Source organism: Saimiri boliviensis, chromosome 2, assembly GCF_048565385.1.
Source record: "Saimiri boliviensis isolate mSaiBol1 chromosome 2, mSaiBol1.pri, whole genome shotgun sequence".
NCBI classification, from domain to species: Eukaryota; Metazoa; Chordata; class Mammalia; order Primates; family Cebidae; genus Saimiri; species Saimiri boliviensis.
Genome location: NC_133450.1, coordinates 206967076 through 206993924, shown reverse-complemented (window position 1 = coordinate 206993924; position 26849 = coordinate 206967076). Strand labels below are relative to the sequence as shown.

At 51.6% G+C, this 26849-nt stretch overlaps 1 protein-coding gene across 4 annotated transcripts in view; it reads right to left on the bottom strand.

Moving 5' to 3' along the window:
- The window catches only part of COL27A1 (collagen type XXVII alpha 1 chain), a 158496-nt gene that overhangs the window by 115207 nt on the left and 16440 nt on the right, over window positions 1-26849 (bottom strand). For all 4 annotated transcript variants that reach the window (XM_010335912.3, XM_039474992.2, XM_074395216.1 and 1 more), the window contains exons 4-7: window positions 19713-19766; window positions 15032-15085; window positions 2760-2813; window positions 1198-1251 (exon numbers count right to left, since the gene is read on the bottom strand). In XM_010335912.3, coding sequence (XP_010334214.1) covers window positions 1198-1251; window positions 2760-2813; window positions 15032-15085; window positions 19713-19766 — 216 coding nt within the window. The remainder of the gene's footprint in view (window positions 1-1197; window positions 1252-2759; window positions 2814-15031; window positions 15086-19712; window positions 19767-26849) is intronic.

Below are 26849 nucleotides of genomic sequence, written 5' to 3'. Positions count from 1 at the left end.
AGAGGACAGCTGTGGCCACAGCTGGGAGCCAAGGAAGAAGCTTAAGACACAGTGGTAGGCTGATGGATCTACCAGACAACCCATCAGCAACAGAGGATTTTCTTGGAAAAGGCAGTTGACCCTTAGCCTGCGTTTGCCTGTCCTCTGTTTCCTGAATACCTGCAATGCAAGGGCTTCATGTGAGGCTCAGGAGGGACAGCAGCAGAGCAGATCTGCACACCCCGGGTGGGAAGGCAGGACTGGCGGCTCAGAATAACTAAGTCAGGACGGTTTAAGTGGCCTTGAGCAGAGAGGAGCCTCATGGCCCGAAGCTGGGTGTTCCAGGAGCGCTCCCTGGAGTAGGCACAACTAGAATAGAGTCTTGAAGGATGGGAGACACAGGCTGGAGGAGTCAGAGAAATCTGGGGGCACTGGAAGCTAGAGACCTACTACTAGGAAATGGCAGCCTTTTCCCCGCACAGGTGCTCGGACAGGTAACTCCCAGAGCATGGCTGAAGCGAGGATGGGATGGGGCAGAACAGCAACGGTCAGGCAGGCACAGAGAACCCACGGCGTCTCCAGAGCATTCCCCTTCCCCTGCAGGGCACTAACGAGGGCTGATGTTAAACCCAGCGCTCACTGATTGGCCCCAGGTCACCCAATCAGGAAATGGCAGAAGGGTGAGTAGGACCCAGGTCCAGCTGACTCCAGGGTCTACTCCTCCATTTCTCTGCTCCAAGTCTTGCTCCTGGTCACACAGCCCCAGACTGTGCAGGGTCAGAGATGGGGATCACTGTCTCTGTCTCATGTAGGAGGAGGCCAAGGGGCAGAGGTGGGACTCACAGGCCCAAGGCCACTCAGCCAGTGGGTGGCGGAGCAGGGGCTGGCACAGGGTACAGCACCACCGCAAGTTTTCTTGAAGGTGGCCTCCCTGGGAGCAGCTGGGTCCCCAAAAGGAAGCACAGCAAACCAACGACACTTCTTAACAAGCGACCTCATTAACCGTGCTGAGAGGCACCCACTGAAGCCGGGGTATTCCCCATCCCCAACAGGCACAGCCCTCGGAAAAGCTCTCTCACCTCCCACCCATGCACCCTGTCCCCGGGGAGGCTGGGCTGGGGCTGGGGAGAGGCAGGTGGGCCCACCGCTCTCCTGCCTGAAGACCTGGCTTGCTAGGAGGCCCACAGCGCAAGGCATAGCATCCAAACCAAACAGTACCTTTCGTCCCGGAGGCCCTGGATTCCCGGAGAGCCCAGGCAAGCCCATGTCGCCCTGTAAGACATGGACAAGGGAGGTGAGGCAGGAAAATGGAGCAGAGACGCTCGCTACACTCTACAAACTGGAATTGTAACTGCCAATGGCTGCTTGTTTCCAAATGAGATTGACGGAGAACTAGAGGCTCAGAGGAGCCTCGGGGGCTTGTCAGCAAAGCGAGAGCAGAAGAGTGGGGGCTGTCCCCAGAACCCCTCCCCACTCAACTCAGCAGCTCCATCTGATCTATTTTATATATTGGTCTTCAGCAGAAGACACCACTTGAGGAATGGGTTCTGATACTAAAACCGTGTTTAAAAACTGTGCTCCAGAAGACATGTGGCTTCTCAGTCCCATACCAATCAGCTGGCTCTCCCCACAGTCCTGAGACACCTTCCCATTGCTGGGCCTGCCACTGGCCAAGCAGGGGGCATTTCTGCCACCACCCCAGGACCTGAGAGCAGGCCACACAGCAGCAGGAGAGAAACCTGGGCTCCTGGTGCCAATCCCATTTTGCCACTTACCAGCTACCTGACCGCCAGCAAGCCACCCCTGCCTGGAGCCTCTGTTTTCCCATCTGCAAGCTGGGCCCATCTGTCCTGGCTCATGAGGTTATGATGAGGTTCAAACGGTAGTGTATGGGAACACTCTCCTGGGACCTGGAGTCACCCAGTAAATATGTGCTAGGTGAAAACACCTAGCATGAGGATGTGAAGCAGTAAGCCACCCATGTCTTGGGGAAATCAAAGAAAGCAGCCAGTTGTCGGTGCCCTAAGCACAGGAGACTGGGCTGAGAAGCAGCGTTCAGTCCATCAGGATGGCTCCGGGGCTGTGTCCGGGAGGAAGCCAGGCAGACCTGGGCTTTGCTTCCAGGGTGTGTATGCCTGGAAGATTGACACACTGGACAATCTCACTTGGAGTTCTGGGCTCCCCTCTCCCCATCTGTCCGGCACTCTCTCCAAGCCCCTTGCTCAGTTTACCGGGTGGATCCTTCAGAGACGGACAAAGGCCTTTGGCCAGGTGTTTTCCCTTCTGCAGGCAAACCTGGTTTCACAGCCCTTCAGAGTCACGGAGCCCTGAATCTCTAGCCTCCGAGAAATCCACAGAGCTGTCTGCTGCAGTTAACCTCAGGGGAGGCTTTGAGTGTCTGCTGGAAGCTTCCTGGCCACGTGCTACCAAGAAACTACTGGATGCCCAGGGTCACCTAGCAGGCCCCGCAGAACGCCACGCAGGACGTTAGGCAAAAGAGCATTCACCAAGGGTGTGTCCATAGGCAAAATCTTTTGTCAGTTTTGTTGGCTGTACCCTGGAAAGGAGGTGCTGGAAATAACCTTGGGTAGCTTTGCTGCCGGGAGAGGCTGAAGGACTTCAAGGAACAAAAGCAAACCACACCCTGACCCTTCCACATGTTCCCACCCCCCTGCCTTTGCCATGCATGGCCTCAGCCAGGACAGCTCGCTGCAGAGTGTGGCGATTTCACTATTGTCCACTCCCCTCTTCCCTGGGGACTGGGGTCCCTGGAAACCTACCTTTGCCCCATCATGGGCCTTTCCTGGTGAGAGCCCTGGGTCCCCTTTCTGTCCCTGAAAGAAAAACAATTCCACTTTGGCCACCAAGTCATCTAGAGAGGATGCCTGTCTCCCCACAAACTCCGCTCAAAGCCCCGCTCCCTTGCTCAAATGCCTTCCCATCCATCCTCCCACTCACACCCCTCCAGAGGGTCTTCTCCAATTTCACCACTCCCCTCCTCCAACACCTTCCATAGCTCCCTGCTGACTGCATGGTGACAAAGTCCAAATTCCTCTTTCTGCTATCCCAAGTCTTCTGTAATCCAACACGTCCCAGGCACCCTGTCTACACTATGCCTTCTTTACAACAGGCAAACCCACAGACAGGGTCTCTCTGCTCTATCCTCAAACCACAGCTCACTCCCAGCCACGTCCCGCACCGTCCTGCCACCAGGCTCCTGCTCAGGCAGTCACCCTCACCTAGAAACCCATTCTCCAAACATCATTAGCCACACCACAAACATTCTTTGGTTCACAGCTGGAACGCATCCTCCACATCCTCCTTGTAGAGCTCTGGGCCCATCCTCCAGGGGACCGGTCTCTGCCTGTGCACGTGGCCAGGACTGTCTCCTGGCTTGTTCCCCTGGGCTCTCAGGAGTTTCTGAGAGATATGATCAAGAGGCATGCCAATACTTTTTGATTTTCCAGAACGTCGATCTCCATCTCATTGGTCTCTAACTACCTGAGGTTCAGTGCATGAACAGCCACTTCATAGCTGGCAGCACCATACCTCACCTCACTAGATTCCCACAATCTAGTGGGGCAAGGGAAGCCTTATTACTCCCATAATATATTGGGGAAACTGAGGCCAGGGGAAGAAAAGGGACTGTCTAAGGCCTCAAGATGAAGCACTGGCAGAGCTGAGATTAGAACCCTGACTGGTGACCCCTAGATCTGTGTTCTGGGGTGCCCTGGCTCCTGCTGAGTTAGAATAGGCAGTAACTTGAGGAGAAACTGACAAGCAGTGAGTCCCTAGTCAGAGGCAAGCACTCTTTGTGCCTAGCATAGGGGACAGTCCCTGTCGCACTGATCCTGGCTGGTAAGAGTATGGGGCTCAAGAAAAGGGCTCACAGGTTCACCAGCCACGTCTCTCATGGGGTGCTCCTGGTTACGCTCCTCTCCTTTGTCCAAACCTGATCATGTGACTCAGGAAACAGAAAGTTGGTCCACCCTGGGTCACCTTCTAAGAGCTTCTAATTCTTGTCCCCATCCCCATCCCATTTTGGGCCCTCTCCCCTCCCTGCCTCAGCTGGGCCCAGAGTCAGAAGTCCTGGAGTAAAGTCCTGGACGACCAGACTCACAGCAGGACCTCAGGGAAGTCACTGCACCTTCCCAAGCCCAGCTTCCTCACTTTTAAAGTGGGGACCACACACGTGCTCAACACACACCTGCCCACACACACGTCCATACACATGCTCGTATACACACAAACACATGCCAGCTTTCCAGGTCTCCAGGCGAGGAGCCAGGGGAATAATAGCCAGGACACATGTGAAAGGTGGTTTGGGAAGCTTTAATTAACTCCCACTTGGTTCTTTTCTTCATCAGAACTCAGATGTTCCAAATCCTGACACGATCACCCTCCACCAGAAATCACTGCATTCTGAACTAAAAAGTGCCTCCAAGAGGGAAAGGAATGGGCTTTTGCTGCTCACCTACTATGTGCAGACACTGAGTGAGGCCCACTGTGTGCACCAACTCCTTTAGTCCTCATAGTACCCATTTGTTCCAGGGAAGAACAAAGGTTCAGAGAAGCCAAGTCCCACCCTAGGCTGGCCTTCCCTGGCAGGGAAGAGACAAAGGCTGAGTCCGTCCCCTGGCTAGGTCTGACTTCAAAGCCCCACTTGCAAATGGGAGGCCTGGGTGCTTCTCCCACACTCCCACTTCCCCAGCTATCCCAGGCTGAAGGTCCCCAGAACCCCAACTCTGTCCACCTGGGCCCCTCCAGGTCATATCTTCTGCAGAACCTCACCTCTGGGATTCGCCTTGCACTGCAGCTGCTCCTCCCGGACACCCTCCCACCCTGGGCTGTTCAGAAGCCCAGCTCAGTGCCTTTTATGTCCATGGTACAAGGCCAGGCCCAGGGCTACTGAGGATTCCAGCGACCAAAAAAGGATAGCAGCTCCTCCTCAGCCACCCTGTGCCCACCTCGATCTACAGCTGACAGAGGAGCCGGGCTTAAACAGCTTTCAGGGGTGGGTCTTCATGTATCCTATTCTGTCATCTTACAAAAAAAGGAAACTGAGACCCAAAATGACGACATGGGACAGACCTGTTCTCTTGCCCAAGGTCTTTACCCAGGACATTTTAGTTAATTTTATTTACGGATTTCTCTCTGCATTCTCGGCAGCCAGCACAGTGCTTGGGATGCAATCCCTGCCGTGTGTGACACCCACAATTACAGATACTGTAAGCCAAGTATCAAGATGAACAGAAGACAGGGAATGTTGGGCCAGGCGCGGTGGCTCACGCCTGTAATCCCAGCACTTTGGGAGGCTGAGGCGGGCAGATCACAAGGTCAGGAGATTGAGACCATCCTGGCTAACATAGTGAAACCTGTCGAAACCTGTCTCTACTAAAAATACAAAAAATTAGTTGGGTGTGACGGTATGTGCCTGTATTCCCAGCTACTCAGGAGGCTGAGATAGGAGAATTGCCTGAACGCAGGAGGTGGAGGTTGCGGTGAGCCGAGATCACACCACTGTACTCCATCCAGCCTGGGAACAGAGCAAGATTCCGTCTCAAAAGAAAAAATAAAAAAAGAAGAAGTCAGGGAATGCCATGGTGGGGAACAGACACATTCATGTCCATGAGGGACAAACCAGAGAGACTGGTGATGATAATGAGCATTAATATTCACTGAGTGCTCTTCTAAACCCTGCACACATATTCACTCATTTAATCCTTGAAACTCATAAGGTGGCAACGATCCCTATCCCCCTCTTACAGAAGAGGAAGCTAAGGCACCGCAGGAATAACTCACTCGCCCAAGGTCATACAATTAGAACGTGGGATTTGGTGATTCTATGACAAAGACACATGCACGTGCATATTCATTGCAGCACTATTCACAATAGCAAAGGCATGGAATCAACCTAAATGCCAATCAATGATAAACCAGATAAAGAAAATGTGGTAATATACACCGTGGAATACTATGCAGCCATAGAAAGGAATGAGATCATGTCTTTTGCAGGGACATGGATGCAGCTAGAAGCCATTATCCTCGTCAAACTAACACAAGAACAGATAACCAAACACAGCACATTCTCACTCATAAGTGGGAGCCGAACAATGAGAACACATGGATGCATCCGGAGGGGACAACACACACTGGGGCCTGTCGGCAGTGGGGAAGTGAAGGGAGGGAGCGCATTAGGAGAAACAGCTAATGCACATCATGCTTAATAACTAGGTGACGGGTTGATGGGTGCAGCAAACCACCGTGGCACACATATACCTATGTAATAAACCAGCACCTCCTGCACATGTACCCCAGAACTTAAAATTTAAAAAAAAAGAAAGTGAGATTTAGATTCTTGCAGTCTGGTTCCAGCGCATGAACTCTTTACATTTTGATATACTACAGATGAAAAACTCCAGTCCAGTGATAAGTGAGGACAGGAAGAAGCTGGGGAGAGGTTGGAGAGACTGAGGGGAAATCCCTGAAGGGAGTTTCAGCTAAGTGGAGCTGGAGAAGGAAAAGGAGGAGCCAGATGAAGTTGCAGCTCAAGGGATGCTCAAGGTGCCCCCTGGCAGGTGAAGGTATGACTTCTGGGATGGAGCACATGGAACCACTAACCTTTGAGGAAAGTGGGACAATAGTATGTCTTCCCAGCCAGACTCCTGCCAATCTTCCAAGAAGAAATATAAGTAATATACAAAGTCTAACTAACCATTTACACCTTCATAGAAACAAGAGTCTCCCAGACCAGCTCTCCAGCCAATGAGCCTATGTGACCTTGACAGAGCCTGTGTGACCGTGAGCAAGCCACTTTCCCTCTCTGTATGCGAAATGGTAGACTCTGCCTGGATTAGTTAACAGAGCCAGTTGGTACTAGAAGACAGGTGGGAACCTTAAGGTGCCCAGAACACAGCAGGAATGGGAACTGTGGTGAACTCCTTTCCTGTAGGTAGGGTTGGGAAACAGATCGGAAGGCTCAGGTGGCTGAGGCCCAGAGAGGGGCTGAAACAAAGGAGGAATAAATCACAAAAGATTTGGAAATTCTGGCCAGGAATGGTTGCTCATGCCTGTAATCCCAACACTTTAAGAAACCAAGGCAGGAGGACCACTTGAGCCCTGGAGTTCTAGACCAGCCTGGGCAACAAAGTGAGACCCTGTCTCTACGAAAGCTGGGTGTGGTGGTGCACAACTGTAGTACCAGCTACTTGGGAGGCTGGGTGGGAGGATTGCTGGAGTCCAGGAGGTTGAGGCTGCAGTGAGCTATGATCGTGCCACTGCCCTCCAGCCTGGATGACAGAGAAAGACCCTGTCTCAAACAAACAAATAAATAAATAAATATTGAGATATTCTGGGCTGGAAGCCCCCTGCATAAGTCATCCTTGGTCTCAGTATCCTGCCCAGCGCCTGGCCCAGAGAAGTCATCACAAAATATTTCACATATGAGTAAATTAGTGAACAGAGTCTGAAGAGACAATGGTAGGGCTAGGAATGGGTCAAATCTGGCTCCAGCCCCAGAACTTTCTCTGAATTTTCACAGGCCTCCTACTATCACTACTACTGTTTTCATGGGTCTAGACGTTCTGGCCAATGCAATAAAGCAAGACAAATAAATAAGAACCACTAACCTTTGAGGAAAATGAGACAACAGCATGTTCTTCTCTGCAAATAATATGAATGCCTATCTATAAAATCTGGGAGAACCAACTGAAATACTAATAGAATTAATAAGGTGATTCAGAATGGGGATGATTATAAATTAAATATAAAAAGTAAAAAAAAAAAATACAAAAATCAGTAGTTGTTTTCAACAGATGAGGGCTATCTAGAAAATGTAATGGGGAGAATAGTCCAATCATGACAGCAACAAAAATATAAAATTTCTAAGTATAAACCTAATAAGAAATGTTCAGGGCTTATGTAATAAAAGCCATTAAAGTTTACTAAAATTCAACCAAATGGGAAGACATGCCATGTTTTTAGATAGAAAAATGTAATATTTTAAAGATGTTAATTCTTCACAAATTAATATATGTATTTAATTGCAATTCCAGTAAAAATTCCAAGCATTTAAGGAAATTATTAAGATAGCCAGAAATGTTTCAAATGAAGAGAAGAAGGAGAATACATAGTATAAAGATAGTAAATGTCACATAATTGGTATTTTACTAGCATAAAAATACATAAACAAGGGAACATAATACAATGGCTTATATTAGACTCTTGTCTATCAAGAGTAGCCAGTGGAGGAAAGATTGTTTAACAAATGGCTATTAGAGGAAAAATAATGTTGAAGCTCAACTTCATTTCCACCACCCCCATTAAGATGAATTCCAGAAGGTTTAAAATTTAAGAGTACAAATGATATTATGAAATGACAAGGAATATAACTGAATACCTATCTGATCTTAAAATGGGAAAAAAATATTTCTATGTATAGAAGCAAAATAAAGAACCACAGATTTTACAGATCAGTAGAGCCCTCCCAAGATTATCTGACATATTATTTTTTTAAAAAGATAACATTTCCATTTGTGAAAATCATGAATACTCTTAAGATGCAAACAATAAGCTAGAAAATATATGTAAGGTGGACAAAGCCTTGATAACCTCAAAATAATGTTTACAAACCAATAACAAATGGCAACATCCCAACCTCCCAAAATAAACGAATTCATAAGTGGTGAAGTACAAATGGAAAAGAGATTTCAGAAAAACATTCATCTCATAGATGATCAATGAAGTGAAAATGATAGTAAGTTATCTTCTTTTTAAAATATCTTCCTTTAATGCTAGCAGCAGCATACATCAGTTTAATCTTTCTAGAAGGCAACTGCTAATTAAATAACAGCTAAGCATTTATATGTCTCTTATGTGTAAGACATAGTATAAATCATTTGTATATATGTGTATATATGCATGTATATGTATATACAAATATATCTTGGTCTATAACTTGATACAGATCCACATATACATATATACATATATAAATACACACACATATGCACGAACTACGATCATCCCCATTTTACAGAAGTGGAACCTGAGGCCCTCCACATTTTAAGTAACTTGCCCCAAGTCATATGACCAGCAAACGGTAGTGAGGCAGAAGACAGGATTTGACTCTGGAGACAGGGTTTGGACATTGGACCAAATTGAGGACTAGCTAAAACAGGCATGAAGCAGAATCACCTTTCCATAAGACATTTCCCCTAGTATGCCATGTTAGTTTACCATTGTTATAACCTGAAAGTTACTGCCCCTTTCCATGGCAATGGCCTGATGACCTGGAAGTTACCACCCCTTTTCTAAAACTTTCTGCATACTCCACATCTTAATCTGCATATAATTAAAGGTGGGCATAACTATGACACATAAGTCCATCTGAACTGTTACTGTCAGCACACTGCCTAGGATGTAGCCCTGCTCTGCCTGAGCAGTCACAGAGCTCTCCTGCCACATGAATAAAGCTGTTTTCTTCTACCACCAGCTCACTCTTGAATTCTTTCCAGAGTGAAGCCAAGAACCCTCCCAGACTAATCCCCAATTTGGGGCTTGTCTGCCCTGCATCAGCAGAGCCAGGATTCAAACTCAGCCACACTGACTCCTAAGTCCACATTCACAATTCTATTTTTGATGAACTTATCCTAATGATATAATTGGAGATATTCTAAGATTTATATACAGTAATGTTAATCAAAATAATAACTTGTATATTAATTTAAAATAGAACGTTTTTCTTTTTACAAAATGGAATCAGTTATATAAAGCATTAGATATTAGTGTTGACAGAATGCCCTGAAACCATTAAATCATATGTGATAGATGCCAAGTTGCTAACACGAGAAAGTTCACAACAGTTGTTAAGTGAGGAAGGCCAGATACGCAGTCACTGCAAAGTGGATCCACACTGACATATGTGACACACACAGGGAAGATCAGAGAGCTTCAGGGCTAGATTGCTGCCTTGAGGTCAGAGAGTTGAGGGTTTGAATGCTTGCTCTGCCACTTACTAGAAATGTGACCCTGGGCAAGTTACTTAGCCACCTTGGACCTGTTTCCTCATCTGTAAAACAGGGGTAATAATATCTGCCCAGAAAAGTACATAAAGCTCTTGGCTGGGGCCTGGCCCACAGGTTGCTCAAAATGCTCTCAGGTTATTACTGGGCAGGACTGCTACAGGTAGCTCACTTTCTTCTTGACATCTTCTGGACTTCTCCACATTTTCCTTGGGTGGCTGAGGCCCAGAGAGGGGCTGAGACAAATGAGGACTCAATCACAAAGGATTAGGATATTCTGGGCTGGAAGCCCCCTGTATACTCTATCTCTGATCTCAGGTGCCCTGCCCAGGGCCTGGCCCAAAGGAAGCATCATTAGAGGAAGAGGAAAGGAAAAGCTTACACCAGCTCTGCCAGCAGCCACCTGGGCCATGGAGCCTGCCCTCTCCTGACCCCCTCTCCTTTCCTGGTGTCCAAGGGCCATAGTCATTCTGGCTACTTCACTACAGACCAAGAGGACCAGACCAGAGACAAGGTGGCTGGCTGTCCATGAGTGGGATTAGGAGTCTCATGGACCAGTGCAGGGAGCACTGGCAGGATAGCTTCCCTATCCAGGAGTCCCCCACCTCTGCCCCAGAGCTCCTCATTTGCACCAAGGACCTGCATCCCACCATGGTCCAGCATCAACACCCTGCCCCAGGGCAGCTCCAGCCCTCCAGCTGGCCACCAGCCAAGCTCTGCCTCGCAAGTGGCCTAAATGATGTTTGCAACCCTCACCTGATCATGTCACTTCTGCTGAAATTCTTTTCAGGTCTTCCAGCTGTTTGTTGGACAAAGTCCAAAAATCATACCACCAATCACCAGGCCTATTGCCCTTGCCAGTCTTCTCCAGCCCCTTTGCCTAGTTGTTCACTATACTTCAGACCTTGGTTCAACCTTGCTGCCCTCTGAGAAGGTGTCCCTCACTTCCCAGACCAGATCAATCCTCATATCGCCTCTGAGCACCCTGGGCCTCTTACATGGTGCCCTAGAGACCTAATCATGGTGTAAGTCTGCATTTGCCAGTATGGGTGGTTTGTTTTTCTTTATTGCTCACCTCTACACTCCCCAAGGGCAGGGCTCATGCCCGTCTGTGCCCCTCGTAGCCCCAGTGCCTCACACATGCTGACAGCCGCCCCTTCTGCAGTGCCTGCCACAGGTCAGCACTGCTATAAGCGGAAACAGTGAACAGTTACTCCTCACGATGACCCAAGGAGGCAGCTGCTTTTATTACCCCATTGATATGGTTTGGCTCTGTGTCCCCACCCAAATCTCATCTTGAATTATAATCCCCATGCGTTGAGGGGAGGACCTGGTGGGAGGTGATTGGCTCAGGGGGCAGTTTTCCCCATGCTCTCCCCATGTTCTCATGATGGTGAGGGAGTTCTTTTGAGATCTAACAGTTTAAAAGTGGCAGTTCCCCTGTGCTCATGCTCTGTCTCCTGCCGCCGTGTAAGACATGCCTTGCTTCTCCTTCTGCCATGATTGTAAGTTTCCTGAGGCCTCCTCAGCCACGCAGAACCGTGAGTCAATTAAACCTCTTTTGTTTATAAATTGCCCAGTCTCAGGTTGTAACTTTATAGCAGTGTGAGAATGGACTAATACACCCGTTTTCCAGATAAGGAAACTCATGAGGCATGGGAAATTGAAATAATCTGCTCATAGTCCCAGAACTGGGAGATGACAGAGCCACCGTCAGCCTCCCATGTCTGTATGCTGCACCACTGTGCTTTCCTGAAGCAATAACTAAGGGTCGATTGGATAAATGATTAACCCTGGGCCTCCAACGTCGGCCAATACCATCCTCTCAGGGTCCTAGCTTCTCTGCCTCGTTCTCAAAGTCCTGGGTCCAACTCTGCACTGGAGCTGATGAGCCCCTCCCCTGCTGGACTGGAACATGGCATCTGTGGGTAGATGATAGATGGGCAGAGCCTTCAGCTCTGGAGGAGGAAGATGAGGTATAGCCCGGCTCTGGCCTGTACCAGCTGTGGTACCCTGGCAAAACTCCATCTGGCAGGCAAACCCAAGGATCTGAAATACAGTCCACTGCCCAACCGTGATCCAGGCGAGGCCCCTTGGCCCTTTGAACTTTCACTCTTCTGCATGCTCAGGAGGGATGAGGGCCCTCACCTTTGTTTTCTCTCTGTCTTGGTCTTCCTCGAACCACCCATCTCTCCCACCCTTGAGCCTAGCAGAGGGATCGTCTTCCCACAAGACCATAAGCACCTGAAGGTGGAGATGAGCTGAGGGGATGACTGCATGGGGCTGATTCGGTTCTGTGCCCCCAGGGCAGGCCCTGCCAGTGTGGCTGATTTATCTGTCAACAGCCCAGAGTGGGTGCTCCATGCATGTTTGTTGACCGAAGGAGGATGAATGCATGGGAAGTCCCAGACACCCTGCTGGAAGAGGAGGGGCTGGCACAGGGCCTGGGGGAGGCCAGCCCCACAGTCCCGTGAGGTCGCCTCCCAGTCCAAAGGGGATCTGGTGAAAAGGGAGGACCCTCTTCCCCAGGGTCCCACCCATTCATACAGACACACAACTTTCTCATCCAATCTCAGCCAAGCCATTACTCCCATCCAGGGAGGACCTCTGCTTTAACCCTGTCCTTCCCATGGCACAGATAAGCCTGGGACCCTGGCCCAGCTACCTGGGCCTCCCACCTAACCAGCCTTGCCTGGGGCTACCTCTGTTCACCCTTGGGCTCAGGGCCAAGTGTCCAGGCAAAGGGCATGACACTTCCCCTTGGCATTTTATGCAAGTCCCAGTGAGAGCAGCAGACTCGGACTCCAGTGTATTTTATAGACTCCACACTCTTATCTGTTTTACACAGATGCAAATTGGAGTCCTGTCTGTGAGACCCTGAGTCCGTGGTTCCCAGCCCGCTGTGGCAGCAGGAGGACTCACTTGCTAGGGAGGAGCCTCAGTGGCCACACTCAGAGCTGTTCCTCAAAATGCGAGGAGAAGCAGCTGGCAGGCCCTTCTCCTACCATGGCACATCTGTCAGCAAGACTGGGGTGGGCTACCATGGGCCTGGCACTGAGGTTCCACAGGGCTCTGAGCAGGGCCAGCAGGAGGAGCTGAGGGAGCACCTGCTGCCACCGGAGCAGGGAGTGAGTCTGGGATGGGAGGAGACAGGCTCCACTGGCCCCAGAGCAGCCCAGGAAGGGGAAAGCGTGGCAATTCAAAACAGCTGCGGATGCTCAGCGTCTTCATGCACCCACAGCCTCTGCAAAGCAGAAGTCTCCAAAGGAATTCCTGCCTCTCTACTTGTCCCATGGGGGCAGGTTCCACTGCCATTTCCTAGACAATGTCTTAAATTGACCTGTGCCTCAGTTTCTCCATCTGTAAATAGGTACAGTATCCTCCCACCCATCTCTTTAGGTCTTTGTGGGGAATCCAATGAGAGAAGCCACATCAAATGCATGCAAGAGCCTGGCACGCAGGAAGGGTTCTGCATATGGCGGTTATTATCATTAGTGTATGCCTTATTAAAGCCCAGGGCACCTCCAGGCAGCTGCTAAGCACTGGACACCTGAGGCCTCCACTGCCTGCCTTCCAAAAAGGCAAGCCCAGCCCTGGGCATAGAGTCACAGATCCAGAGGGGCTGAGGCCAGTGCTCCTGCACTCTGCTCTGCCCCAAGACTCTGGCACCACAGATCCATATACACATGGCTGCCATGTGAGACCTCTGTCCAAAGCTCCCAGACAAGCTGATGGGCCAGAAGGAGCTCTATTCCATGACTCAGGAGAGCCGTGCTCAGCAGCTCACTGTGCATGGCCTGGCGCCAATCAGTTAAGGGCTTTCCTTAAGCCATTCAACCTTTGCAGCTGGGTTATCAAAGAATGACCCGGGACCTGAGCCAACCAAAGCCCAGGGGTGCTCTTCACCTGGTTACCCCCTAGATGACACAGGTTGGGCTGGGAGGGCCCAGAGCCAGGAGCCCGTCTGCCCTCCACAGCTCCTTCGGCACAGGCGCTGTTCGCTTAGCTTCAGGCCTTTAGCATCTTCCTCCTTCTCCTAACTCTCTGGCCATTCTGCAAGCTTTCTTTCCCCATGACCTAAACGTTGCTGGCTCTGGCACTCCTTCTGGCACTCTGAGTTTCTCACTTCCAGTGCAATGTCCCGACAACCCTGCCCTCTGCCAGAGCTCCAGGAACAGACCGAAGAGCTCAGCAAGCCCCACATCAAAGCCTCAGTCACTAAGGTCTCATTAAAAGTGAACTCAAATATTCCAAGAAGGCTCCCTGGGGGAGGTGGCATTTCTGCACCAGCCTCCCCCTGGCTCTAACTCGAGCTCAGAGCACTCCTGAGTTCCAGAATATCTGTCCATGAATGATCTCCACTCGACTGGGCTACATGTTCCTAAATGCAACATCATCTTATTCCTCCTCCCGGGACCCAGCTCAGTCCCCAAGGCTCACGCCAGGGAGGTAAAAACCATCTGATGTTTGCAACCATCTCTCACCTCACATCCACCACCATCCTCTCTGCCCTACCTCCTCCCACACCCCTAAGCTAGCCTGGACTAGCCTCCTCTCCCGCCTGTATCGCCCCTGGTCTCCCAGCCTTGGCTCTGGTCTCCAACCCCCATTCATCCTCCTAGTGACATCCAGTGATCTTTCTACAACGTGACCTTTCCACATCCCTCCCCAGGATGCATCTTACAGCCTGGTAGGCCTTATGTCCTTAGTCTGACATTCAAGGTCAGCCTTCCCTATTTAGCAAGAAATCATCTCTCTGCCTAATATCATGAAGGCTCTAGGTTCCAACTCCTGACTCCCCGCCAACCCCATCTCTCCCAGCCAGAAACTAAACTCAGGACTCCACACTGTGTCTCCAGACCAGGTACAGAGCCCAGCCCTGGAAAGGAGCCCAGAGGGTGCCCCTGGCTTGGATGGGAATCCCGCTCAGTGTCCCTGAAGCCCCTCGACAAGTACCCCCTGGGAATCACTGCAAACACAGCTCCGATCCCAGCACCCGCTCCAGGGCCCCATCTCCAGTAAATACTCACTTTGGCTCCAGGAGGGCCGGGGAGACCTGGGTTTCCGTAAGGCCCAGGAGGACCCTGAAAGGAAAGAGAATCAAAAACAAAAAAGGTGACAAAAAACAGGAGCCAGCTCGCCTCTGACTGCAATGCCTGGCGCCTTCCCTCCACCCGCTGGTCTATTATCTTCTTCCCAAGCCAAGTCCCAGCAACACGGTTGTGGCCACTGAGCCTACTTTGGGGAGCATCCCCTCCATGCCTGGCTTTGTGGGAAGCACTTTCCATGTGCCACCTCCTTGGGCCCTATTCACCTGGAAGGTAGGTGGTGGTATTATTACTATTCTGAAGCTAAGGAGGCTGATGTTCACAGAGGTTTGGAGCTGCCTCAGCTAAGAGGCAGAGCGGGACCTTGGCCTCGGGGCACAAGTCCTTCACCCCTAAATTTTACCGCCTCTCCACCCTCTCGGCCTGGCCCCGTCAGTCCTTCCCAGCTTCTTCAGGCTCAAACCACACTTAGCTGCCCCCTTCCCTCCCACGTATCTGGTACTCTCTCTCCTCAGTGCCTTTGCCCATGCTGTTCCCTCATCTGGCATCATCTTTTCTCATCCATCTCCTCTGCTTAAAACCTGATCCATCCTTCAAGCCTGGCTCAAAGTGCCATCTCCTCCAAGAAAAGCTCTAGGGCTCTTCCAGCCTCAGTGGACTTTTTTTTAGAGACAGCGTCTTGCTCTGTCGTCCAGGCTAGAGTGTAGTGGTATGATCGTAGCTCACTGCAGCCTCAAACTCCTGGGCTCAAGCCATCCTCCCACCTTAGCCTCCTGAGTAGTTGGGACTCCAGGCAAGGGCCACTATACTTGGCTAATTTTTATTTTTATTTTTTCGGAGAGATGGAGTCTCGCTATGTTGCCCAGGCTGGTCTCGAACTCCTGGCCTGAAGCAATCCTCCTGCCTTGGCCTCTCAAAGTGCTGGGATTACAGGCATGAGCCATGGCAGCTGGCCCCCGATGGACCTTTGTATGAGCCTTTGGAGTGGAGAGCTCAAGAAGGATGCATTTGACTTCTTTTGAACAAAGGCACACCTCTCCTGTGGCTACAACACATGATCAGATCCTCCCTTAGACACCTGCAAGCTCCAGGCTTTCAAGATCTTCCAGAGACCACAGAGCATCTGGGAACACTGGACCCAGAGAGTCCAAGAGGCTTGGTCAAGGTCATACAGCAGAGGTGTGGCCAAGTGAGATCAGGGTCCAGGGCCTGGTGGCTTCAAGTCCAGAGTTTATTCATAGTTCCGGATTTTCCCAGGCCGTACCCAAGTTCCTCTATAACAGCTGAGTCCCGTTATGTGACTCTCTCCAGCAAGGGCCCTGGCCTAGAGTCTTCCAGCCCAGTAATATAAATAGAGCCCTAAATGTCGGGTAATACTTGAGAGGTTTTGTCTAGCAGGAATAATCTGGGGCATAGGAGGTGAGGAGAGGTGCCCCAAGGGGTCCAGTGGTTCTCCCCACCCTACCAGCCTCTAGGCACACTGCCCTCATCCCTGCCCCTCTTGATTCATCGGGCTGACTGTGTATGAACTGCTTTCTTCTTCTCTCTCTGAAGCCAGCTTCCCAGCTGCAGCCTGTCACATTCCAACCAAGGCACCTCCCTCTTCCTCTCTTCCTCGATGCCTGAACTGGGACCCTCCCCTTCCCCGAATGCACCGGGAAGGAACAGTGTCCAGAGCACACTGAACCTGGGAGTTTCTCAGCGCCACGTGTGACCCTCCTTTCCTAAATAATCAGCCCTCTTGCCTTCCCCCAAAGTCGACCAAAGACTGTCTCACAACACGTGACAGAACCTAGAAGCATCGAGATGGGGTCCCAGTTCTGAGCCCCACCTGGCAATCCCCAGTCTCATTATCTCCTTCTGTTCTGTAAATGACTGGGACCCAGCAGTCTCTAAGGATCCGGAACATTCCCCAATGTTCACCCCAGCCCAGGCTCATGGGATCTAATCACAAGCTCAGTGGGAATTGGACAGAGGTTGGGAAGGGGTGTTCAAGGAGGGATTCCTGACAACCAGTTCCGCCAGAGCCAGGCGTGGGCTGTACAAGGTCAAGGGTGGCTGCCTCTCCCCAGTCATGCCCCCAGCTGCCCCACAGATGGTAGGCCAGGGCACTCAGCTCTCCCATCTGCAGCTCGTGAAGGTGGGGGCTTCCTGTTTCCCTGCCCCCCCATCCCCACCCCTTTCCAGCCACTGCCTTGCAGAGAAACGAGGCACATAGCTGACTGAAAGCCAAGCAGACCGATTCTATAAATGTGGCAGCCCAGAAAGCCAGGTGGGGGAGGCTCTGGGATTCCCTGACATCCCTCTGTGGGCCAGGGGAATATGTGAAGGTAGGAAAGGGCAAGACACAGAGCTTTGGGTGACCTCAGATAAGAATGACCCTCCCTAAGCCCCAGAGCCATCATCTGTGCAGAGAGAAGCTGGGATTGTTTAATCCAGCATTCTATTATCTTTGGAATTTTATAATCTATGGAATTTCCAGTCTAGAAACAGGATGATGATGGGGTGGGGGAGCAGTGGCGAGCAGGCAAAGAGCCTAGAACTGCATCAGGACAGTCATTCCCCCAGAGCTAGGTGGAAACTTAGAAACACCTTACCATGACCCCAGGTTGTATAGATGGGGAAACTGAGGCTAGAATGAACTTGCCTAAGATTCCACAACTTCTTGGTAGAAATATTCTTGACTCCTGAATTAGAACTCTTCACCAATCGTTTGCCCAGCACCTCCTGTACACAGGGCACTCTGCTAGGCATCGTGTAGGAGAAAGTAGTAATCAAGGCCCATCTCTCGAGGGACTCAGGTGAGTACCCAGAAAAATAGCCACAATAGATGCTTAAGACGGTAGGCTGTGCGCCAGGCGCGGTGGTTCACACTTGTAATCCCAGAACTTTGGGAGGCTGAGGTGGGTGGATCACTTGAGGTCAGGAGTTGGAGACTAGCCTGGCCAACATGGTGAAACCCCATCTCTACTAAAAAGACAAAAAATTAGCCGAGTATGGTGGTGCATGCCCGTAATCCCAGCTACTTGGGAGGCTGAGGCAGCAGAATCGCTTGAGCCTGGGAGGTGGAGGTTGCAGTGAGTCCAGATTGCTCCTCCAGTCTGGGAGACAGTGAAACTCTGGCAAAAAAAAAAAAAAAAAAAAAAAGATGGTAGGCTTGGACGTAGACTGCCTGGGTTCAATCCTGGCTCTGGCATTTACAGTCTTTGACTTTATCTAAAGTAACTGAACCTTTCTGAGCCTCAGTTTCCTCATCTGTGAAATGGGACTCGGTTGAAACCTGTTTCTCAGGATGGCTGGGAAGGTGGAATGAGATCCTGCACATGTGGCTCAGCAGCCAGAGTTCAGTGGTCAATGAGAGCTTTCAGAAAGTGCCCACGCCATCCAGAGGGGACAGAGGAAACACTGAGGGAGTTCCAAGAAGGGAGTGGTCATCAGAAAGAAAGGTGGCATTTGCTCTTAGATCTGAATGAAGAGTTTACAAAGAAGGACATGCCAGGTGAAGAGGACAGCCAGAGCAAAACTGCAGAGGCTTAGGGCTTAGGAGGTTGGGGAAAGGGTGGACTGCCCGGGCCTCAAATGCTAGGTCAACGGCCTCATCCTGGCCCCAGGCTGCAAGGTCCCAACGCTAGCAGCATCGGCAATATCTACGTGGTCCCCAGGGCTTGTGCTTCACGCAGGCTCTGAAGCCAGGAGGAAATGCCGCTTTAGACAGCAGATTCCAGAGCCCTGGGCCCAGGGAGCACAGGGCCAGGTCTGGAGGGAACTAGGGCTTGGGTAATTGCATAACCAGAACCATTCGCTGGGCTCAGAGCTAAAAATATGCCCCAGGCAGCTGTCTCTGCCAGGGCCTCACCAGGCACCCAGCGTGGGAAAGGCTGATTCAGCCCGGGCACAGATGCCGGGTGCTGTTGGTCTCAGCCCTCTAGGGAAGGAGATAGGTTTCCCTCTCAGGGGATCTCCAAGGGTTCCAGCATACGGGTAAGAGCCTGGGTTCCAGTCCTGGTTTTGCTGTTTCCTGCTCGGTTTCCTCATCTCTAAAACGAAAATGATCACACTGCCCCATGGGGGCTTGGGGTGGGCATGAGAGGTCAAACAAGGCGGCATAAAAGAAGGTGCCAAGCATAACACAGAGGGGCAGCTTTCCCTCTGGGGCTTGGGCTAGCTCAGCCAGCCTCCCCAGCCTGCCAAGCTGTGCCCCGGCCTCTCTCCAGCATGAGGAACTCAACTCCTCCCTGGCACGGCCCCTCCCAGTACCTATGTCCCCATCCCTACCCCAGGACGGCCCTGCAAAGACAGGAAGGGGGATGGATGCAAGGACCATATGTTCCCCGAGTCAGAGTTTTTCCTGGACAAACACTGATGCCCATCAACTGAGGGGATGTGGTCTTCAGGAGCCCCTTACCCCATCCCAGGCTGGAAAGGGTGATACCCTCAATGGACAACTGACACGTACAAGAGGTCATTGCTGTCCCAAAGCCGTATCTGTCCGTATAGCACCCCTGAGAGCCTAAAGCCACTCCCAATGGGCAAAGCAGAATGTGGATGCCGGAGAGGGGCAGGGAAGAATCTGAGGACACAGGGCAAACCTCAGGCCTCGGGGCAGTGAAACGCAGGCCGGAGAGCACACAAGAGTTCCAAAGGACAGCGTGGGATAACTCACCCGAGGCCCACGTGCACCAGGGATTCCAGGCAGCCCAGGCAGCCCAGGGGGACCCTGAAAAGAAAGCAAGAAGACAGCATTAGACACCGCCCACTGGCCGCAGAGAAGGGGCTCAAGCAGTCGGCCGACAATCTCGCCTGCAGCTATGGGCATGGACAGTCCGCAGCTGAGAGGAAGACTCAGACTCCTGAGGTCCCTGCTCTGAGAAACTCATGGTCTTTGGGGCTTTCAGGCTTTTGTAGCTGCTGTTAGTCACTAACGCCCTCATCGTTTATCACCCAGCTAACTTAGGGTGTCACCTCCTCCAGGAAGCCTTCCCCAAGTTAGACAAAGTCCCTTCTTTTCCTCTATATTAAAGACCACTATCTTCCTTGGGGAATTATCTGCTTAGAAGCCTGTCTCTCCCACCAGACCATGGTCTCCTCAAAGGAATTAAGGGGATATGAGTCATCTCTCCAGCTCCAGGGCTCAGCCAACTGATAAAATAAAGCAGCAAGAAGCCTCAGAGCTCAGCCAAATTCTCCGCAGAATCACAACAGAGAAAGGACTTAGCCAAGGTCACACAAAGTATGTCTGCCCCACAAACAGGCAGCACAACACACGCAGCACAGTGCTCTGTGTTTTTGAATCAGAGGCACCTGGGTTCGAATCCCTGCCTGCCACTGATAAAATGTGCTTCCTCAGCCAGCCTACGCCCATACACATGGGGGCAATAGTACACTCCCCATGGGATTCCAAGGATGACATCAGAGATGATACGTTTAACATGGTGCCTGGTACATAACTGGCACTCAAACATTCTATCTGTTCCCGTGGCCCCAGCGTGGTCCAGCCAACAGCCCCCTCAGTGGTCTCCCTGCCTCTACTCTCTCCTCCACTCCCTCCCCACGGCCGTCCTCCCCCACACAGCCTCATTCACCTTCCAAAAGCCCCACACAGCTTCATTCACCTTCCAAAAGCCCCACACAGCCTCATTCACCTTCCAAAAGCCCCACACAGCCTCATTCACCTTCCAAAAGCCCTCCCGCGCTCAACATTTAAGAGCTCCTCATTCCCACAAGTGAAAGACCCAACCCTGAAACTGAGCATTTAAGGAGCATCAGTGTATCCTCATCTCTCTTCTCTCGAAGCAGGACGAGAGGCAGCTCAGTAGACTTACTAACCCATGAGCTGACCTTTGTTCAAATCCCGGTTTTACCACTCAATAGCTGCAGGCTTCCTGCAGTTCCTCCCACTTATCTGAGTCTCAGATGCTCCCCATCAAGATGGGTCCAACAGCTGCTGCTGCGTCTACCTCGAAGGAGTAAATGAGGATTAACTGAGCGCCTGATGTGAAGAACTGTGCCTGAAGCCTTCGAAGGAAGCCAGGCTTTCGAGGATGTGTGAGGCCTGGGGAATTCATTTGTTTCAAATAACCATCAACGAGATTCCAGGTTTCCTGCCCAGAGTTAAAATCGGTGTTGAAAACCCAGTCCGGTTTGGCTGGTAATTAATCCAGATCTCACGCTGGGCAGCCTCGGCTCACAGTTCTGGCCTGTGAACACCACGTGCTTGCTCGTCCATGAATAAAAATCAAAGGAGAGAGTCAGACAGGCAGATACGGGTACCAAGGTCACTGGGCGAGAGCTCTCAGTGGAAGGAGGAGGGGCTGTTTGGTGACTTCCGGCAAGTCCCAGCCACCTCTGAGCATCCGGGGACCTCGGGCCAAATTGGCGGCAGAGCTCGGGGGCTGGGCAGAGGGGTCGTCCAGTTTTGCAGGTTCTGGACTCTGGGCGCCAGTCTTAACCCCTTCTTGTCTTCAGCTGGCTTTGGGCAGTAGAGTATGGTGTAAGATGGGGGGGGGCTGCGTTCACATTGGGCACCCCCCACCTACTAGCTGGGTGGCTTTGAGCAAAGCTATTTCCAGTCTCCAAGACTTTGTTTCTATTACTGTAAAATGAGGTTAATAATAGCACCTAGCCGACAGATAATCTATAACAAGTGCTAATCCTGGTGTCTGGCACCCAGCTAATGCTCCAAAAAATGTTAGCTGTTATTTCTGTTAAGCAAGCTCCTGGAAAGTCCTCAACTCAAAATGTTAAGCCATCCTCCTTCACATCTGTTTTTAGGGGACAGAAAAAGATGTCCCTTCTTAGAAGGCCCTTCTTGACTCGGTTCTCCCAGGTGGACCCAGAATTGTTTTAAAATGCAGGGAGGCTGAGACTAAGCATGCAGTAGGTATACCATGCCGTTTCAACAGATAAGAAACCAGAGAGAGGTTCAGAGTGGCAAAGTAACTTGCCCAGTGCCATACAGCTAACAAGAGGCAAAGCCTGGATTCAAACCCAGGACCACTGGACCTGTACTCCTAACCTGGGCAGCTTCCACACAATCTTGGTCAAGTGTGACTCTGACTAGGTATACGGTCTTCCATGGCCATCTGTGAAATGAAGATCCTGGAAACTTCCTGGCACTGGGATTTCCTGAGTTGCGGAGGGCCAAGGAGGGGGTAATTTCCTCTGCTACATTATCAGGTGAAGAGGAAAAGCGAGATTCTTCCCATCTCACAGAAGAGAAGGCCAAGGCCCTGCAGAGTGAAGGGCTTATCCAGGACTCCGGGGAGGAATGGGCTCCATGGGTGCAGCTCCTTCATGGACCCTGATGGGGCTGCAGCTGCAGAGGCCTGGACACTCCCTCTTGGCATTTTTTCTGCCCCAGAAATAGGGGCATCCAGGCTAGTGTCTGACATCATCCACCACATCTGCAGAGCAGACTCTGAGTGCCACTCAGGACCCAGGGTCCAGCCTGGTGATGTCAGCCCACAGGCTGACTCCTTGACAGGGCGGCCCCAGCTTGGGGCCTGGCCAGTCCCTTCACTCCACCAACCTGGGTCGGGCCCGCTCGCTGCCCACTTTGTTCGTGGTGAGCACGGGTGGGTTTCCCCTGGCCCCTCTCCCTGATCTGAGACCCGGCTTGTTCTCTCTGCAGTGGAAAAACGCTGCCGTTTCTTTCCAGGGCCTGAAGCCTGAGCGGGTGACTCTAGGATGATTCACGAGGCCGGGGTGGGATTTTCCACTCCACACTGCAAACAACGGGGCCTCTGAGAGGGCCCAGAGCTGAGGGGGAGCAGAGCGGGGGCTCAGGCCTGCCTGGGAGAGGTGGAGGAGGCCTGGGCTCCAGGCGCACGCAAACAGAGCCTTGGAAACAACCAAGCAGACCCCTGAGAGCTTCCCCCCAGAGTCCTGGCCTCTGACCAGCCAAATCTAGGGGAACACCATCCTACGGAACAAGTCACCCTTGTGTCCAGCTGCAAGAGCCTGCCTGCTAAGCCCTGCAGAAAGAAGTGCTGGCTGGCATGGCCCACGGCAGTCAGCACTGAGAGGTGTCACAGGCCCGGGGTTTGGGACGCCAGAGTCCAGTCCTAGGTGTGCTGCTACCTACCATGTGACCCTGAGCAATGTCCTTTTGATCTCTAGGCCTCTACTCGGTGTCTGTAACCTGTGGGGGGTCTCAAAGGGCCCTCCCATCTCTCTCTGAGCTCATGATTATTCCTAAGAATTCCCATATGGCACCCAGACTTCCCCAGCCTCTGTTCTAGGAAGGACCTGCTGGAACAGAGCTTCTCCGCATCAGTACAGCTCTGTATGGCCTTGAGTGCGGGTTACCTCACCTCCCTGGGCCTCTGGGCCTCAGTTTGTCCAGCTGTGAACTGGGAATGTAATACCCGCATTCTGAGATGCCAAGTGCCTGCTGGTTCTTCTCCATTTACTCCCCAGATCCATGCCATGCCCTGGGAAGCTGATTTCTGCAGACTGTATCCTGACCTTCCTTGACCTCTGGCTTCCAGCTGGGTTTAGCCAATGGGAGACCCCAGCAAGAGACTGCATGGTAGGAAGGACAGGGATTTCTCTCCCTGTTCCCTCTCTGCTGTGCTACAGTTTGGCTGCAGCTGTGTTCTCCCATGGTCCCAGCTTCTGTCAGGAGACCCCTGCTCAAGGTTTTAACTCCCACTGGGTTCTGGGAACACCCTTCCCTTCCCTGGGACCTTCTGGTCTGGGTGTGGTAACAATTTCCCACCGTTTCCAGGCCCCGTGTGTTTCACCTGCCCCTGCTGGCTCCTTTGATGCTGTCCACCCCTCCGTAAATAGTCTTTCCCTTAAACTCTCCCCAGCGAGTCTGGACTCTGCCTGGAGCTGATCGACAGCATGCAAAGTGCTTAGCAAAGGGCTGGCACACAGTAGGTGCTCAAATATGATATGCTAGAGGCAGAGCAAAACACCCCTGCATTTTCCTGGGTTCCAAATGATGCAGTGTAAGAGAATTTCTCAGGGTCTAGCCCCAATTTCTAAAGGCCAAAACTACGGCAGCCCTAGAAACATCAAGAGACGTCCCTCCAGCTATTCCCCGGGGGGGCGGGGGCTATGGGGTGAAAATGCAAATGAAAACAAGTCAAGAAGCTTTCTTTGAGGCTTCTGAAGCCACAGGTGCAGAGGTTAAAAAATGGGGGCAGTCCTCCCCCTAAAACCCCTCCTGTCTAGCTGACAAGGGTCAGGCTCCCAAGCTGTCCCTGCCCCACCGACTCCAGGTTAGTATTTTCATAGCACAATTCTCCAGCAAACGTGAAACTGTGTCCAGACCCTCCCGGTTCTCAGTGCACAATGTCCCCACCTCAACGCCCACCATCAGTCCACAATCACAGCCGCAACAATCTGCCAGGACCCAGGCTTCACGGGTGCTTTACCTCCCGCCTCTCACTGAATCCATGTCACAACTCTGGAAAGGTGGGTGGCACCATATTCTGCACTGTACAGAGGCAGAAACTGGGGCTTAGAGAGGTTAAGTGATTTGCCGAAGGTCATACGGCACCAGGCATCTAGAGATCATTCCATTAACCACTGTGCAGAGAGTGAATAGACGGCTGGATAAGGGAACAGTTAAACCCAGGTGGCCCCCCATCCAAAGCCTGCATGCTTCTGCAGCCCACATGACCTCCTCGTCTCCGGGCAGGAGAGTTCTGGGGAACCTGAAGGAGCTCCGCCTGGGAGTCAGGACGACCTGCATTTCGTCATAGGGATCAAATTCTTCCGTTCATTTCACAGTCACAGAGCACACGCTGTGGGCCAGGCCCTTACTTGGGTCTTCCCGAGGGGACACTTGCAAAAAGTGCAAGCTCGGGCAAATGCCAGTGGCTTGATCGTGAATAAATAAAGCCTTGACCCGCCTCCTCTCAGGCGTAGGGCTTCTGTGCAGCTTCTGTGCAGCGCTGTGAACCGCGGCCTCCCCGCCCAACTCACCCGAGGCCAAGCTCAGTTTTTCCATGCTCCCCCCTCCTGGGGCTCCCACAGAGCTCCCTCACTCAGCAGCTACAGCTCCTGGCAGGCCTGGGCTCAGAACTCTATCTCAGGCCTCTGCCAGCTGCTCTGGTGCCCTGAACCCCGAGGAGCAGGTTTGCGCACGCAGGCACAGCCACTGCACCTTTCTCAGACACGGAATGGTCCCACAGTCATCTCTAAGGGAAGAGTTCTCCCAGCACCCTGGATCAGTGGGAGACTGGGCCCTGGGGAGAGGAAAGAATTTCCCCAAAGTCACTCAGCAAACCTGTATAAGATGGCCCAACTGACTTCATTTCTACTGCAGTTTTTTGTTTGTTTGTTTTTGTTTGTGTGTGTGTGTGTGTGTGTGTGTTTCAGAGTCTCGCTGCATTGCCCAGGCTGGAGTGCAGTGGTACGATCTCGGCTCACTGAAACCTCCGCTTCCTGGATTCAAGGGATTCTCCTACCTCAGCCTCCCAAGTAACTGGGATTACAGGCATGCCTGGCTAATAGCTGTATTTTTGTAAAGAGTGATCCTGCCTGCCTTGGCCTCCCAAAGTGCTGGGATTACAGGCGTTGAGCCACCGCATCCAGCCTCTCCTACAGTTTTATATACAGATAAAATTTAGGCACATTTTCAGGCCACCCTCTCCACCAGAGATGGGAGCTATTATCATCTTACAGTCTACAAAAACAGACTCAGCATGGAACAGTCACAGAGCTAAAAGCGGGGGAGCCAGGATTTGAACCCAGGTCTGTATGTCCCCAGGTGGAAGACAAACTCTTTTCCTGGGCAGCTGGAGCTTCTGCTCTGCTGGGCTAAGATCCTGGATGTATGTGGGGGTTGAGGGAAGACAGCAGAGGACAGAAAGAATGAGAGTCCATTTCATCACCATTCAAAGAGGCCTCTTCCATTATATTATTCTGGTATCTGGTGAAGAAGTGACCAGGTTGCCAACTGCTACACAGTGAACAAAGATTCTACCAGCTTCCTGGTTCCTCCTGGAGTGAGTATATGTTCCACACTGGGGGAGAGTGGGGACAGGGGATAGCATGGGGCCTGAGGCAGGGATGTCACCTGGGCAGGTTCATGTATTCCCCTAGTTCTCAGCAGTCAGGGCTGGAGAAGCAGACAGAGCCTTGGCCCTGGCCAGAAGTCAGGGAACACAGGTGGCATCCCAGCCCCTTTAGGAACTCGCTGGGTGCCTTTGGCCAAGTCCTTTTTCTCTTTCCAGCACCTGTTGGATCACCTGTGGGGCAGGGATGAACACACACAGCCTGCCTTCCACAACCAGTTTCCACGAGGTCCTAAAGGAGACGCCGCGGATATGGAAGTAGCTCAAAAACTTGATGGGTTATCAAATCAGAAGACTCTTTAGGCCAGGCACAGTGGCTTAAGCCCATAAATCTAGTGCTCCGGGAGGCTGAGGCAGGAGAATCACTTGAGGCCAGGAGTTTAAGACCAGCCTGGGCAACATAGTGAGACCCAGACTCTACAAAAAAAAAAAGTGAAAAAATTAGCTGAACATGGTGGCACGTGCCTGTAGTCTCAGCTACTTGGGAGGCTGAGGCAGGAGAAAGGCTTGAGCCTGGGAGATTAAGGACGCAGTGAGCGATGATCACACCACTGTGGCAGCCTGGGTGACAGAGTGAGACCCTGACTAAAAAACAGAAAAGAAGAAAAAGATTTTTTAGATGTTGAACCCTTCCTCTGAGGCCAGGGGCAGTACCTAACTCCTGTCTGAAGTCTCCAGTCCCCCAGATCTGAGTCCCAGAGCCTGAGAGTGGACACTCAGGGCAGTGAGGTAGAATGTGCACGTCTCAGGTGTAGAGTCTGGAATGTAAA